General features: G+C 34.8%; 2 protein-coding genes across 8 annotated transcripts; both read right to left on the bottom strand.

Moving 5' to 3' along the window:
- Positions 1 to 204: 204 nt before the first annotated feature.
- Positions 205 to 14,027, bottom strand: LOC100881042 (uncharacterized). Of its 7 annotated transcripts, none has more exons than XM_076532431.1 (7): positions 13,069 to 14,027; positions 12,042 to 12,591; positions 6,504 to 11,968; positions 5,573 to 6,434; positions 4,930 to 5,304; positions 3,203 to 4,834; positions 205 to 3,086 (listed from the first exon to the last, which is right to left on the bottom strand). In XM_076532431.1, the coding sequence occupies exons 2-7, from the start codon at positions 12,439 to 12,441 to the stop codon at positions 2,824 to 2,826; spliced, it is 8,997 nt and encodes a 2,998-aa protein (XP_076388546.1). In that variant the 5' UTR covers positions 12,442 to 12,591; positions 13,069 to 14,027; the 3' UTR covers positions 205 to 2,823. The 7 variants fall into 7 exon arrangements, with proteins under 7 accessions (XP_076388546.1, XP_012134633.2, XP_012134635.2 ...); XM_012279243.2 differs by having other exon boundaries at positions 13,147 to 14,027; XM_012279245.2 differs by having other exon boundaries at positions 13,173 to 14,027.
- Positions 14,028 to 14,210: 183 nt separating this feature from the next.
- On the bottom strand, positions 14,211 to 15,092 carry LOC105661780 (transcription elongation factor 1 homolog). Its single transcript, XM_012279251.2, has 2 exons — positions 14,832 to 15,092; positions 14,211 to 14,754 (listed from the first exon to the last, which is right to left on the bottom strand). The coding sequence occupies exons 1-2, from the start codon at positions 14,945 to 14,947 to the stop codon at positions 14,622 to 14,624; spliced, it is 249 nt and encodes an 82-aa protein (XP_012134641.1). The 5' UTR covers positions 14,948 to 15,092; the 3' UTR covers positions 14,211 to 14,621.
- Positions 15,093 to 15,098: the final 6 nt, after the last annotated feature.

Here is a 15,098-nt window from a genome sequence, read left to right as displayed (position 1 = left end):
ACGATATTTTTATATTTTTTCATAAAGAATATATTTCAAAACAAATAACATTATATGAATACAACTAAAAAAATATGTAATGAAAAAATAAAAGTACACAATGTGTCGCACATACGCACATATAAGTTTATTCTTTTTTTTTTTTTTTTTTATTAAATAAGTGAAATATTACTAAACTAAATTCTTTGTTATAAAAAAAAACTATTTCTCTTAATTTCAAATCATTTTATTTCCTTTGTACACCATAGCACGGTTTATGGAAAAATTACAATTACGAAAACATTATATATAGAAAAAAATACGAGAAATTTTCTCCTAAGAATTTATATTAATTATAACTTTTCAATAAACCCAGCTTCGTGTGATATTAAATCACATAATATGCTTAGAGAAGAAAGTATAATCAAGAATGTTTTTTTTCTTTGCGCTACCACAAGGATGTTGAAATTTTTAAAGGTAGACTCATTTCTTAATTACATTATCATTTTGACATGTAAATAATAGGTTTTTTATTCTACGCATCTACATGCACCATACGTTATTTCCAAGTTAGATGGTTGGTCAGATGTAAGGGTAAACGTTGTTATACAAACAATCATGTATATATACATATATATGCTTCAATTTCTCTGCATAACAATACTACAATCAAAAACAATCTTGATCCGTGTAAACAATTTATTTTACATAAGAGCAATACTCTGACATCAAAAAAGCGATAGTAATGGATAATGTATAATAATAAATAAAGTATGAAATGTAAATAATGGGTATTTACAAGTATGTAAATGGCAAAAAAGCTATAACAGAGACAAAATAACTGTTTTATCTTTCGTAAATATAATCTCGTATGTATTTTGCCAATAGATTCTGTCGCCTGTTTGCAAAATTACATCTTACGATAATGTCGCGTCACGTAATACCTGTACACTTAGAACCTAGAAAACGTGCAACCGTAACACGTACCAACATGTAAGATGCTTGTATTTCTCGCAAGTAGCAAACACGTGACAGATTCACTGAGAAACACATACTAATAGTATCCAGCATGAGTGCTTACTCTCTACAATAATTCACCTATAATATTTAAAGGGAGCACCATGATAAACACACATGCGGCTCTATGTCCCACTTGGAAAATTGATTCAAGATCTCGTGTGCATACTCCCAATTAACTTATGTTAACATAAATGCACAATTCCAATCGAGCACACTCTAACAACCTCAATTGTCACATCTTACTTCTATCAGTTTTATATAGGATCAAAGAGTAAAACTTTGAGCCTAAATAAAAATATACAAGCAAAAATGTTACACGAGATTATGATAAAATATCACAGTTCCGAGTTTGAGAAGTCGCTTTTGAAGATCATGGTTCTCCCTGTCGTTCTTTTATTCATATTCCAAGACAGTCATAAACTGTTAAGACATCCTAGTTAACAACAATCCTACACTCTACGATGAGATTATCTATTTCAGAAATTGTAACGTTTAATAATAATACGTAGTCATATACAACTTGCTAAGGATGCTGTAAACTGTATACTGGCTGCTAAATGTTTCAAGTGAATACTGTACGTATAATGTATGTAAAAAGTCAGAAGTGTTACATAGATTCAGAGCATATTATATAAATGAAGCCTAATTTTACTGTTCGAAGATTAATTGATTGAGTTTATGGAGACTGAAATAACGATGCGATGTATACAATTTATTTTTATGGAAGAGTGACGAATTCATACATGATAACATGTAACTAAAAAATGCTATAGAAAGTAGATAGTACCATAATAAAAATATTAAAAGTATTAAATTACTTTGAACATTTAACATCCAAAATATTAATGATTTCTTAAATACTTTAAATAATATTATTTTCTTGTAAAATCTCCATCACTCTTCTTACATTAACATAGAAACAAAAGTAAGTTGTAAAATGATATATATATATATATATAAATATATATGTATATTGCTATTTCAAATGTATATGAAATTGAAGATGGAATGCTGATATATAAAATTTTATAAACAATACCATTACCCTTCTCTTATATTATATTCTTCTGAGTATTGCGCTTAATCGAAATGATATCCACCTTTTTTTTCTTCCGGAATATAAAAATCTGATCAATGTAGCATTCGATAGCGTTTATACATAAAGCTAAGTGAATAGAGTACAGCATTCCTTTCTTCTTTATGTTACTTGTGTAAAAGGTACAAATTTATTTCTCATTTTATACTCCTAGTTTATACTCATGAATCAATTTTTAATTGATTGCAGTTAAAGAAAAAAGATTCGAAATAATAAATACTTTATATGTATGTGTATACACATATATATTAATATTTTCAAATAATATAATTAATTAAATACGTATCAAATATACATTATAAATTTATAAAATTGAAATGAAATATAATAAAAATTGCTACTTTTAGAACAGAAAAATGGAATATTAAACTGAGAAATTATCTGTACACTTATAAACATTGATATATTTTTTAGTCGAATAGACGCATCGTAAAACGGTATGACAGTCAGGGCTAAATATTTTGAACATTTCAACAAATTGCACAGTTCAAAGTTAAGTGAGATTATCTCCTCTCCTTCGACATAAACTCGGTACTTTGCGATCAAAGTACCTGCGAAAATTGATTATCTTAATATAATACTTGTGACTAAATATTTACATCAATGCGTTTTACAGCTTCAGTCTATTAAGCTTCTGAATCGCGACAGCCTTCAAACTTTCGCAATATGCGACGTTTTATGAAATTACTGTTAAACTAATCAAGTATGGTAATGCGACTTAAATTTTACTACTGAGCAGGTGGTTGTGGCTCGCTGGGCATATTAGGATTTGGATATGGCGATAAAAATGAATAATTCGGATATGGTGGTGGTGGATGTGGGAATGGAGGATAATAATTAGGTGGGTGTGAAGAAGGAGGTGCATAACCTCTATGTATATAAGGATCTGTTGGCGGAGGAGGACCATGAAATGCCGTGTACATGCGAGCATATTCCGTGTTATAACTTGGCCCGCCGTATGTTGGGTATCCAGGAGCACCTGCATCACAAACTTAATTTCAACATATTTTTTAAAATAAATAATTTGTGAATGCCTATGTATTTAAAATAGGTGTATGATCATTCTCGGTGTATTAATAAATATTATATAAGAAAATTTGAACTTACCACCCGGTGGATAAGCTGCTGAAGATCCAGGTGTAGGAGGATAATGTTGTGAATATGGATCATACGGTCCTGGAGGATATGGTCCAGGATAACGACTACTCGTCGGATGACTAAACGCAGTGGGTATATGCGTGTCATCCCTACTAGAAGCACTTGCAACTGTTGTGGTTACCATCGTCTCTGTGCTTTTCGTTTCTGTTGTGTTCGCTAATGTTTTGGCAGTAGTATTAGGTACTTGTGAATATGCAGGAGGCACATTCATCATTGTCCTTTCTTCTATAGGCTTTCCTAAGTCTGGCTGTGGTTTAGCAGTGTCCATTGGTAGTCTTGAGTTTGTTGCATGAGGTGGAACACCGGGGAAGTATGTTCCGTAAGGAGTAGACAACGATCGTGATCGGGGATCACTATAATCATAATACCGAGGATATTGGGCATAAGGGTAGCCTTGCGGCATGTTCGGAGGTTCACTTTGCATCGAAGTTTCACGCATACTTGGTTCTACCGTTTTTGGAGATGTGATAGTGTTGGTTCCAGTACATACAGATGGGGCGGAAGAACCAGCAGTTGAATCTGTTATACCTTTAGAAACTTCCGTGCCTCGTAACGTAGGCGTTGGTGGCACTTGCATAGTTGACGGTGAAGATTGTTGCGATAACAGGGATGGTAATGGAGTAGATGGTGTTGATTGTGTTAAGACTTGTGGAGAGATTTGTGGTGGTCCTTGCGACGACAACTGAGATGGTATCTGTGTTGACATTTGTGGCTGTACTTGCGACGATATCTGTGGTGGTACTTGCTGTGATACTTGCGATGGTACTTGTGTTGTTGCTTGTGATAGCACTTGTGATGGTACTTGCGATGGTACTTGTGGTGGTCCTTGCGGTGGTACCTGTGATGATAATTGCGACTGTATCTGAGACTGTACTTGTGGTGGATCTTCAATTATAATTTCATCGTTAGGCGTATCTCTTTTATCCGATTGAGTTTGAAAAGCATGTCCATAATTCGTTAGTGTATCAGTTGTTTTTGTGACTTCCTTTTCAATCGAAGGAGAACATTGTTTGTCGATCTTCGATGTTAATTCCGTTTCGGTTTGTTCGTGTTGCGTTTGAACTCCTTGTGCGGTTACAGAATCCGAAGTATATACTTGACTATTTTCTTCGGATGACTTTTGCAAAGAGGTGTCGGTGTCTGAATTACTTATACGGTTATGGCTGGAAGGGCTATAATCAGTGTTGGAACTAACTTCCGCGACCACGTCCTCTAATCTGACTTCTTCTACCCTTTGTTCTGTTCGAACTTGACCATCCGAAGAATTCGAATTTTCTCCCAGTGTTGAATGATCTACAGGTTCCTGTTTTACTTTCGGTAACCTTGACAATGAAACCTGATTCGTCAAATTAACTTGACTCAAATAAGGTTTGGCAGTCGCGGTAGCTACAGGTTTTGGTCTTCTTGAAACTTCTTTATCAGCAAATGGTCTGTAATTAGGGCCACCACTTGGTTTATTGGTTGAACGAGCACTTGCTGGGTTACTCGAAGATGATTTCGGTATTATAGAAATGGCTGAATTATTTCTTAATGGAAATCCAACTTCGGGTTTGGAATTTCTCTGCACCATCGATGACACACCTATAAATATTTATTTATATGGAATTTTAAATGAAAATACAGATACGTAACTAAAGAATTAAAATTTTAATAAAATTATTTCGTTGGTAACATACCTTTTTTCGGTTCTTCCTCCCGTTTTTGCTGATTTAATTTGAGAGCCGTTCGAATAGCAATAATTTTACCAGATTCTAATTGCATATAAATACCCTTTGGACTTTTCAGTACCATTACTCGCTGGCCAGCTTTCAATACGATACTTCCTTTGTCGGGTGAATTGGTAGGAATAACGACGTCTAAAGGTAATGTCATTTCTTGTGCACTCATTCCTTGCCTTTGCCATACTTCTGCAGGTATCCACCGACTGCCCGTTACACCACGTGAACCTAAACCTTCAGCTCCACGTTGTTGCATTGGTCTAACCGAAGCTACAGGTTTAGAAGTTGTACCACTATCCCCGCCTCGAATTGCTCTAATTTGTAGTCCGCCTGCTACAATTACATAAGAACATATGAAAAATTACTGTGATTAACTAAAACATAATTATTATTCCCATTCTACTAGACTGGACAGTCAAAAGATCAATTATCCATCCTGTTCAAAAAAAGAGTCACTTATTCTGTGACAGCAATAATTACTGAATAAAAGAAAATCTTTTTGCTTTCATCTCGTTGGGACTAATTCGCAACATATACTTTATTTCCGAGCAATTTGACTGCCTAGCCCCTTGAATAAATTGAGTTTTAAAATGAATCATACCCCGTGTTGCAGTATTGCCGGGTACGTAATTATAACTAGGCCTAGAACAATTAGCAGCCATTTTCTCAAGTTCATAACCACGCCGAGCCAAGCGCTTTTCAGCTTGACTAAGCTTTTTATCCTTTCTATCAACAAGAAGACTTTCGTGATGAAATGGCTGCTTGGTAAGTAACGAAGAATGTCGTTCTAACACACGGTGCATGACTTCGTCGGTATAACTATCTTTCGTTTGGGAGAAATCTTGTACTTGGCTATCTTCTTCCCAATCCCAAGATAACGTAGTTGCCTCTTTCAACGAGAGATGAGCATCTGGATTGCACTGATCAACAACACGATCAGCCATCCCTTGCTTACTAATTTGTCTATCATATATTTTTCTTTCTAAACAATTATCGGTAACCAAACGGTAAACGAAACAAGGTTTCTGTTGTCCATATCTGTACACTCTACAAACGGCCTGTGTATCGTGACAAGGATTCCAGGAAGCATCGAACACGATAGCACGATTAGCGCCAACAAGATTAATGCCGAGTGAACCGGCACGCGTTGAAACCAGAAAAAGATGAATCTTTGGGTTATTGTTAAATTCATTGATAAGCTTTTCTCTTTCTAAAGCGCTAGTACTACCGTCCAGTCTATAATAGTTTACATTTTTTATCCAAGCATCCGTTTGTCCATCCGGATGCTTCAAACTGTTTCTAGCTAAAAAATCTTCAATCAGATTTAGTGTAAATAACGACTGTGAAAATGCTAAAACACGATCCCCAAGCTTGATGGCTTCTTCCAGAATACAAAAGAAAATTGTCATTTTTGCAGATGCATCGATTAATCCTGGTACATAGCCCTTCATTAATTCTGTTGCCTGTAATTAAAAATACCATTTAATTACCTATGACTTAACATTGCTTACTTGTCTATTTGTTATACTTACCCAATCATATGGAATTCCAGGATCTTCTTTCCCTCCCGGAGAACTCTTACAATCCTTCTCTTCGTCTTTTGTTAAAATTTCGTCGTCCGATTTATCTTCTTTGTCTTTATCCAATAAATCATCTTTGTCTTTCTCATCCTCTTTTATCAGGTCAGACTGATTCAATCTTGGACTATGCAACGAACCGATATTTTGCGTGGATCTGGCTCCCGGAGTTTGACAATTTGATTCAGAACTATATCCTGAACTAGTAGATAGATTACTCTGATGTATCGGTTGACTTTGAACACCAACACTCGCTGTCATTTCTTTACTATTTTTCTCAGGTTGTCCTGAGTTCTGAACATGAACAGTAGATTGCTGAGGCTTCGAATCTTCCGAGCGTGTGTTAATATCTGAATTGTGATTGTTACTATAATCGTAAGACTGATTTTGATAATTTTGTGACGGAAAATAATTGTTCTGATAACGATTCACGTTAGGATTCACGTCCCGATAATATGGATCATTGCATTGATCAGTTTGAAACGACTGAGGATAGTTTCTCTGCCAGTAAGAATCTTCCGGACCCTTCATTTGACCAACCTGGTTCTGATGTGTATTATCCGACGAATAACTTGACAAGACAGTACTCTGCGGCTGAGTTTGATTCACTGGATAATTATTTGACGAATTAGCAGTCGAACTTCCACTCTGACGGTCGGTTGGAAATTCATGAGAAGTGTTAGCTGTTGGCGTGTAATTTTGAGGCTGCTGTTGATTATCTGTCCTAGGATACAGTTGGTCATTCTGGTTTAACGTAGAGGTTGATGTCTGTTGAGTCTGAGAATATGGAAGGCTTTGACTCTGAGATTGCGGCATTTGTCCTTGTTGAGAATTACCATATCTGTGCGTTGATGTTTGCGGTATCGATGCAGAATTTTGATGATTAGAATTATACGTATGGTTTGTACCTGACGGTGCTCCAGTTTGGTTCTGTACACTAGGTGGGTACGAAGACTGATTTTGCGGTGTCGTCGAAGACACAAGATGCGAATACCCATGAATAGCATTCTGGGTATTTGAAACTGACCCCTGTTGATCTTGAGAATATCCATGCGTTTGAGTAGGGGCAGTTGAAGTTGTTTGATTCGCGGGATACGAAGATGAATTTTGTGGAATATTCATTTGATTCTGAGCAGTTGCAGGATATCCACGCATTTGATTTTGTGGAATCGAAGATTGATTCGCAGGATTCGTTATATACGAATGAGACTGATTTTGTGATATCGGATTTGGAGACTGCTGATTAAAAGCAAGAGATGTTTGCGACGAAGAATTTGAATTTACTTGCGGTGGATAGTTATGAGATTGATTCGGTAGTGGCATATTTTGTGACTGTGAAGCAGTATATGTATGAGAAGTACTTTGCAAGGTGAGATTCTGATTCTGTTGATTAGGCGAAAATCCACGGTTTTGGGTAGACGTTGTGTTCTGCCCTGATTGATTCGGGAGATATCCAGCCGCTGGAGTTTGAGATGTTGAATTTTGGTTTTGTTGATTCGGTCCATATCCCAACGTAGAATTTTGTAGTGGTTGAGTTTCATTTCGGGAATACATTGGATTTGCTTGACCTGTCGTAGAATTATAATTTTGAGCCTGATTCGGCGTATACGAAGAGTAATCCGATAATGGTAAGTTTGCAGATTGATTTGGCAATTGAGATTGAAAAGAAGGTTGATTCTGAACTTGAGGATAATTATTAGAGCCTTGATTTAAATTTGGTGCATAGTTACGTCCATGATCTTGGTAAGCATAAGATTGACGCGGGAACATCCCAGATACTTCATAATTGTTTCCTTGATTTTGATCTGGACGAAAATCTGAATTGGAAGGAGCAGTTGGATACCGCTGAGAATGACTATTTGTAGATTGATCATTGTTTGGCATGTAATTTTGTGATTGATTAGGGTAGTTTTGTGAAGTATTGTATCCTGGAGTTTGCGCATATGCTTGAAATGACTGATTTCCATACCTTTGTGAACCTTGATTATTGTAAAATTCATTGTACTCCCCATGATTATTATCATTTCTATAATATGTAGTTTGATCATTCGATCGATAATTTTGGTAACCGTGCGAATAAGAATTTTGTGGCACTGAATTTGAGTAGCCTGAATTATTCATCGACATAGGATAATTTGAATAATTGTTTTGCTTCGAATTGGCATGCGAATTATCAGATTCTGCATTGTCAGCATTCGACGACGAAGAGGCATTAGGTTGCACGCTAGCTGCAGGTTTATTTTTAATCGTTGTATTTGTTTTCTTTCCTTTTTTGGACTCTCCTTTTGGCTGGCGAGCTTTCGAGCGTTTACCTCCAGGAGTAGATTTCTCGGCAATTGTTTCTTCTAGATCCAAATCATCCTCTTCGTTCGCTTGTCTCTTGCGCAAAAAGTGATATAAAATATCAGGGTGATTCCAGATTTTGCAGCATACTGCAAATGCTTTTAATGGATTAGGTACAGCGCGTGTCTTGACTACTTGATTCATAAATGTATCATATAATTTACGCTGATGCGGTGTCATTCTAACGAGAAGAATATATTCTTCCTTGCGTGGCAAAGAAACTTGCAATACGGAATGAGATCTTCTTTGCACAAAACCTTCCAACAGAGCGTGTAAAACGTGTGCACGATATCTCATTAATCTTATGTCTTGTGGCGTTGAATCAATACATTGTCCATTTTGAATTGGCCTTTCGAACATGTTGCAGAATTCATTTTTAGTTCCCAAATAATTAGGTCTTACAAAATCAACCATACACCAGTATTCTAAAAGATTGTTTTGTAATGGATAACCAGTCAATACAATTCTGCGTTTTGTGCGCATTTGTTTTAAGGCCAAACTAATGCTAGCATGAGAATTTTTTATTCTATGACCTTCATCACATATAACTAAATCAGGTCCTGGATTAACCAGAGCTGAATGCATTTCATCTAATAGTCCTTTATTTTTGTCTTCTTCTTCGACATCGACAGTGTCTTTAAAAGGCTGCCCTCGCTTTCTTTTTGCTTTATTTGGCTTTTTTAGAGACAACTGTCTATACAGTTCATACCCAATTAATAAAACACCACCTCCTATTTGCCACTCTTGGATTACTCTGGCTCTTGCTGTCATAGTTTTATGAGAATCGTTCAAAATATGTAACCGAAAATGCCGTGGTCTTATGTCCATACCAATAGGAGCATCTACGCTATACGGAGTTTTCACTTTTTCAACTTCCTTTTTCTCTTCGTTCGCAACTTCTTCTTTTGTTGTGCAAGTACCTTCCTCTTTTTTAATTATTTCTTCCGGTTCTTTTTTTACATTTATTTCTGATGGATTCAAAGGAGGTACAGTATTTTTAAAGCATTCTTTTCTAGATTCTATATCTGTTTCTTGAATCGGTCTGTTTGCGTAATTAGGAAAAGTATTATTGGAATTATCATAATTTTGATACACCGACTCATGGTGACCTTCCGTTCCGTGATACAGAGTATTAGAGTTTCGCGATTCCATGCCTGGATACACAGAGGTTTGTGATCTGTTTTCTATACCAGGATACAAGTTTCCAGAATTCTGATTTTCTACTCCAAATTTTGTTTCCGGTATATTTGATCTTTGGTGCATACTATGACAATTTACTTCCGATTTCATTGAATCAAAATTGGTCATTGAATTAGGATTTGTATTATATAATGCATTTTGTGGAAGATCACTTTGATAATTTTCATTCATATGTACTTGTGAATCTGGCATATTCTTATTCAGTAAATTATCTTGGACGTAACCAGGTATTACATTATGAGTTTCATATCCTTGATGAGCATAAGGATTTTCTGGTATAATATTTATCGGTTGAGATGCGTTTTCTTGTCCAAAACGATGAGCTGATTCTGTACTAATAGGCCTTGACATATTTGATATATTTGACATATTTGATACATCACTCTGATTCATATACTCATCTTTAATTTCTTGTTTAAGTTCTACACCAGATTCTGATTTAACACTAGAGCATTTAGTAGGTTTTTCTGGAGCGTTTGGATCCTCGTATGGTAACCACATATTAAATTCTGCTAGCCAGTTTTGTAATGTATTAATAGGCATAATACAGAGGACTGTTTTAGCTGTAGTGCATCGAAAAAAAATATCACAAAAACTAGCAACTTGTAAAGTTTTCCCTAGACCCATACTATGAGCAAGAATACAACCAAATCCAGAACTAGTTTTGTATCTTTCAATGCTTTCAACGATATTATCAAAAAGAAAGCGAATACCGCCAATTTGATGAGGTTTAATAATACGAGCTACCTGTGGAGCTAAAAATACATCAGGTTCAGTTTCAGGATGACCCACATTAATTAACACTCTACCATGTTCATCTGGAATGTTATATCTATCATTGGTATGCATGCCAGAATTGGATGGATCATCTTCGTTGTCTGTTTCTTCTTCTCCGCTTGGATCACTTAGAACTATACAATCATCGTCCGAACTTTCGCTAGAGCTAGATATTGTAACCACGTCTTTGCCTTTAGCTGTTTTCTGAGACTTTGGTCCAGCTGACATTTTTTTAGCAGTATGCATTTGTTTCTCACGTAAAGCCTCTTCAGCTTCTATATCTGAGATTTCAGAGTCTGAGTAATATTCAGATCTATCCATAGGTTCCTTCTTAGGAACAACAGGTGATATGCTCACAGAAGGAGTCATCATTCGGATTCTTTGTTGCAACATATTAGGACCAATAGGACGGCTTGGAACTCTAGAAATTGATGTCTGTGCCCCTTGATAAGCACCTCTACCTTTTTGCCAACGAGATCCTTCTAATGATCTTCTTTGCAGTTGACTTGTTTGCATATTAGAAGTAACTTGAGATCCAGACCCAGATCCAGAATTTACTTTAAGAAGCACGGTATTCGGTAAACGAACTGGTGGAGATGATGAAGATGATTGTGAAATTATGGTACCCGTTTGATTCTGTTTCCCTTGTAAAAGACTGATTACCCTCGTTTGTGTTTTATTATTTTGTCTATTTATTGCAATCTGTCTTTGAACTTCACGAATAATTCTTTGCTGTTCCTGCACTCTCCGAAGACGTTCCATTTCCTGTCTCTGAGCCGATAGAGTGGCTTCATCGAGTTGGGTTTCATCCATAACTTCTCTAATGTTTCTTCTCATATTTGCTAACTTTTTTTCGGCTTTTGTTTCACATTCTGAAGCAGATCCTTCTGTCCCATCATCTTTTTTCTGCTTCTTCTTAGCCGAATCAGAATGTTCTGAATCAGCATGCCTTTTATTACTTTCATTACATTCTTCCTCCATAGAATGACTTTCGTGCTTCTCATTTTCATGTCCTATACTACCTTCGTCATCCGTGTCCTTGGAAATTGGTTTTCCAAGCAAATCTGCTTCAGAAACTTCTTGACCCTCTATTGGAGCTCCTTTTGTTACAGTTAAAAATTGTTTTAATTATATACTATCATGTTATTCTTACAAAAAAAATATTATACAAACCTTCCAATGGTAAAGTATCCAAAATATTAACCGGTTCATCATCATCCTCTTCAGGCTGAGAATGATGTTGATGTTCTGATTCCACTCGAACCCCAATTTGTGAATCAATTGTTTCATCCAAATCCATATCGTCTCCAGAACCTTCAGACCGTATTTCTTCTATTTCTTCTGATTGTAATGTATCATTTTTCTTTTCGTGCTCTCCATCGGATGTCTCACCACTAGATTCCTCTGAACTTTCATCATTTCCTGTGTGAGGTTCTACATTGTTCATACTTGTGTTTGTTGAAGTTTCAGTTGACATCATTGTTTCATTAGGCTTAGAGCCTGAACGAGGAGTCACACGTTCTATAGTGACATCCCCAATACGTGTTAAAAAACTGTCCAAACTATTTGACATGATGTGCAAAGTTCATTAAGTCACAGTGCGTTTTATTGAAACTTTGTATGAAATCATGGAATGTCTTAACACTTTTTTTCATAACACTAATAATTAAATTACTTTATGTATCACCTATATATTTATCCTTAATTTTATATTTTTTAATGCCTGCAATAAGAAATGTATTCCTTTATAAGCTCAGTTTTAAAAAGTTATTAAAAACTTTTGCTTTAATAAATATTTGACAAAAAATAAAGAACTATAAATGAATCTGCAAATAACAAAAGTTAAACATCACATTTAAAAATATAAAATGAACAATACAGAATAAAAATATTGCACTTTGTGTGTACATATAATACGAATCAAATTTAATAGTTTATTGAATTTTTAGTATTAAAATATAACACAATTTTAAATGGATTTACTGCACACCCATGGAATACATTGCTGTATCGCATATAATTATTTAAAACAATTTAGTCATGCAACAATAAAATTCATACAAAAGTAATATCTATAAAATAAAATTTACTTTGTTACGTACAAAGTAAATTGAATAAACATTCAATATCATTAAAATCAAACTATCTACATATAAAAATAGAAATGAATTATTGTAAACTTATATTTAGGAATGTTTACATAGAAAACTGCAAGCGTTGACATATTATTAGAGCATATTAAAAAGTAGTTTTAAACAATACAGAAATTATAAATTACTCTGAGACACTTGTAATTAAACACACTTGTTGAGAGATCAGCTTAGTCACATTCTTAAACTGATGAGTAAATTCTAACGACGACGACTTTGGACCATACTGTTTAATGGAAGGGTTATAGCAAAGATAGAACTTCGCTCGTGACAACGTAAGTGGCGAAGTTGTGACAAAATATTCATAACGTCCCAAATTGTATTCGGAACAGGAGCTGTCAAACGAGGAGAATAAAAGCAACCCAGAATGTTTGTTTTTGGACGAGCCGATCCGGCTTGACGATTAACACTAGGAAGTCGCGTCGTTTTGTAACCGGCGTCAATTGAAAACTTGCACAAGTTTGATTTTATTTATGATCCGCGTTCACGACCGCTTAATTAGCTGTTAATTGTAGATTAAAAATAATGACACACACATACACACGTCCGATGGACGCCATAGCGTCGTTCGCCGCTGAACGAACACGGTTCTCCGCAATGTCCGAAGATCAGCGAACAAGCCTTGTCACTCGGGTTAACGTACGCGTCATTTCCATCTCGACACCCGATTTTCTTTTCACCTAAAATGCATGTTGGAGTTACGAGGGCTCACTGGATCACCGATACTTCACTCAAGTTCGCACGCGTTGCTCTCAAGCTTTCCGCGGCATTTTTTTTCACACGCTTTTTCTAACAAGTATATTCCACTCGGTGGAACGCCATCTTAGCTGCGCTATAAAATACATCCGCTGACAAGTGTGAGTGCGAGGGAACGACATCGCGACTTTGTTTTACGTTTTCTTTTTTATACCTTTGATTACTAATTTCAATCGATAGTTTTTTTTTTTCAATACAAACAATTGAATTCAATTTTTAAATTCAGCCACAAAAATTAGAATATTATATCAAATAATTTATGCGATTATGTACATATTTAAGTTCATTTGTTTATTAGAAATACATATAATTATTTGATATTATAAACAAGTTATATATATTCAAATTGAAGATAAACATTTTAAGTAAGAATTACGCTTGTGTAGAAAATTATACTACCAATTATTTTATTCATTTTGACATTGTATTACAATAACACTTTAGTCAAAACCTACAATATAAAACATTACATGTTTTCCTTTTTCATATATATAATTAATTTTCATTATTATTATCTTTATAGATACATGTTTACATGCGTAATTAACAAGTATAATAGATAAGATATATATAAATATAATTATATGTATATCATGACTCTACTTTAAGTAGTACATAATGTAATATAATAAAAAGTATATTAAATTCCATTATTCTAGACTAGAGAATTGTGTATATGTATTGTGTATACATAAGTGCCTTTTCATTAATAAAATAGATAGTGTGAACTAACTATTTATGCATTGCACATAATTTGATATTAACTCTTATTGTACAATGGTGACGACTTAGCAAAGGAAACAAAGTTTGTTAGCACTGAATTAATCAAGTGCAGCAATAATAAACTTCAATTTGCATTTTCACATGCATCGATCCAATCATTATACACATCCAAAGGTTCAGAAAGTAAATTAATTGTAGTTTGAAAGTCCTCTAAACAGACTCTACAAGTAATTCTTGCTGTATTTCTTAATTTATCCCTGTAAATAAAAATGAAAGGTAATTAAATACAGAATATAAATATTTTGAAAATAGGCGGCAAATTTGTTGTACCTACATCTTAACCTCACATGATTTTTCATGATTACAAAATGGACAATTAAATTGTGTATCTAATGGTTGAATAGCTTTCTTTTTGCTTGGAGGTTTTCGCTTACTCTTTCTTCGGCCCATTACGTTTTAGGTATATCAAATTATACGTGTTTTTGCGAAAAAATGTTTTTGATAAAAACGTATTCCAAGCTTTGTATAGTACTATTTATGTTGCAAACTGTTGCACTCAAACTGAATATAGCTTATATACGACTGGTAAAAAAAAATTACT

Source organism: Megachile rotundata, chromosome 1, assembly GCF_050947335.1.
Source record: "Megachile rotundata isolate GNS110a chromosome 1, iyMegRotu1, whole genome shotgun sequence".
NCBI classification, from domain to species: Eukaryota; Metazoa; Arthropoda; class Insecta; order Hymenoptera; family Megachilidae; genus Megachile; species Megachile rotundata.
This window is presented reverse-complemented; position numbering and strand designations above follow the sequence as displayed.

Excerpts from the sequence above, each read along its gene's own strand:
- LOC100881042 (XM_076532431.1), bottom strand. The coding sequence starts at position 12,441 with ATGTCAAATAGTTTGGACAGTTTTTTAACACGTATTGGGGATGTCACT. Across the intron at positions 6,435-6,503 it reads CTGGAATTCCATATGATTGG|GCAACAGAATTAATGAAGGG; the intron begins GTAAGTATAACA and ends TTTTAATTACAG. Across the intron at positions 3,087-3,202 it reads AGCAGCTTATCCACCGGGTG|TTTGTGATGCAGGTGCTCCT; the intron begins GTAAGTTCAAAT and ends GTTGAAATTAAG.
- LOC105661780 (XM_012279251.2), bottom strand. The coding sequence starts at position 14,947 with ATGGGCCGAAGAAAGAGTAAGCGAAAACCTCCAAGCAAAAAGAAAGCT. Across the intron at positions 14,755-14,831 it reads AAATCATGTGAGGTTAAGAT|GGATAAATTAAGAAATACAG; the intron begins GTAGGTACAACA and ends TTTTATTTACAG.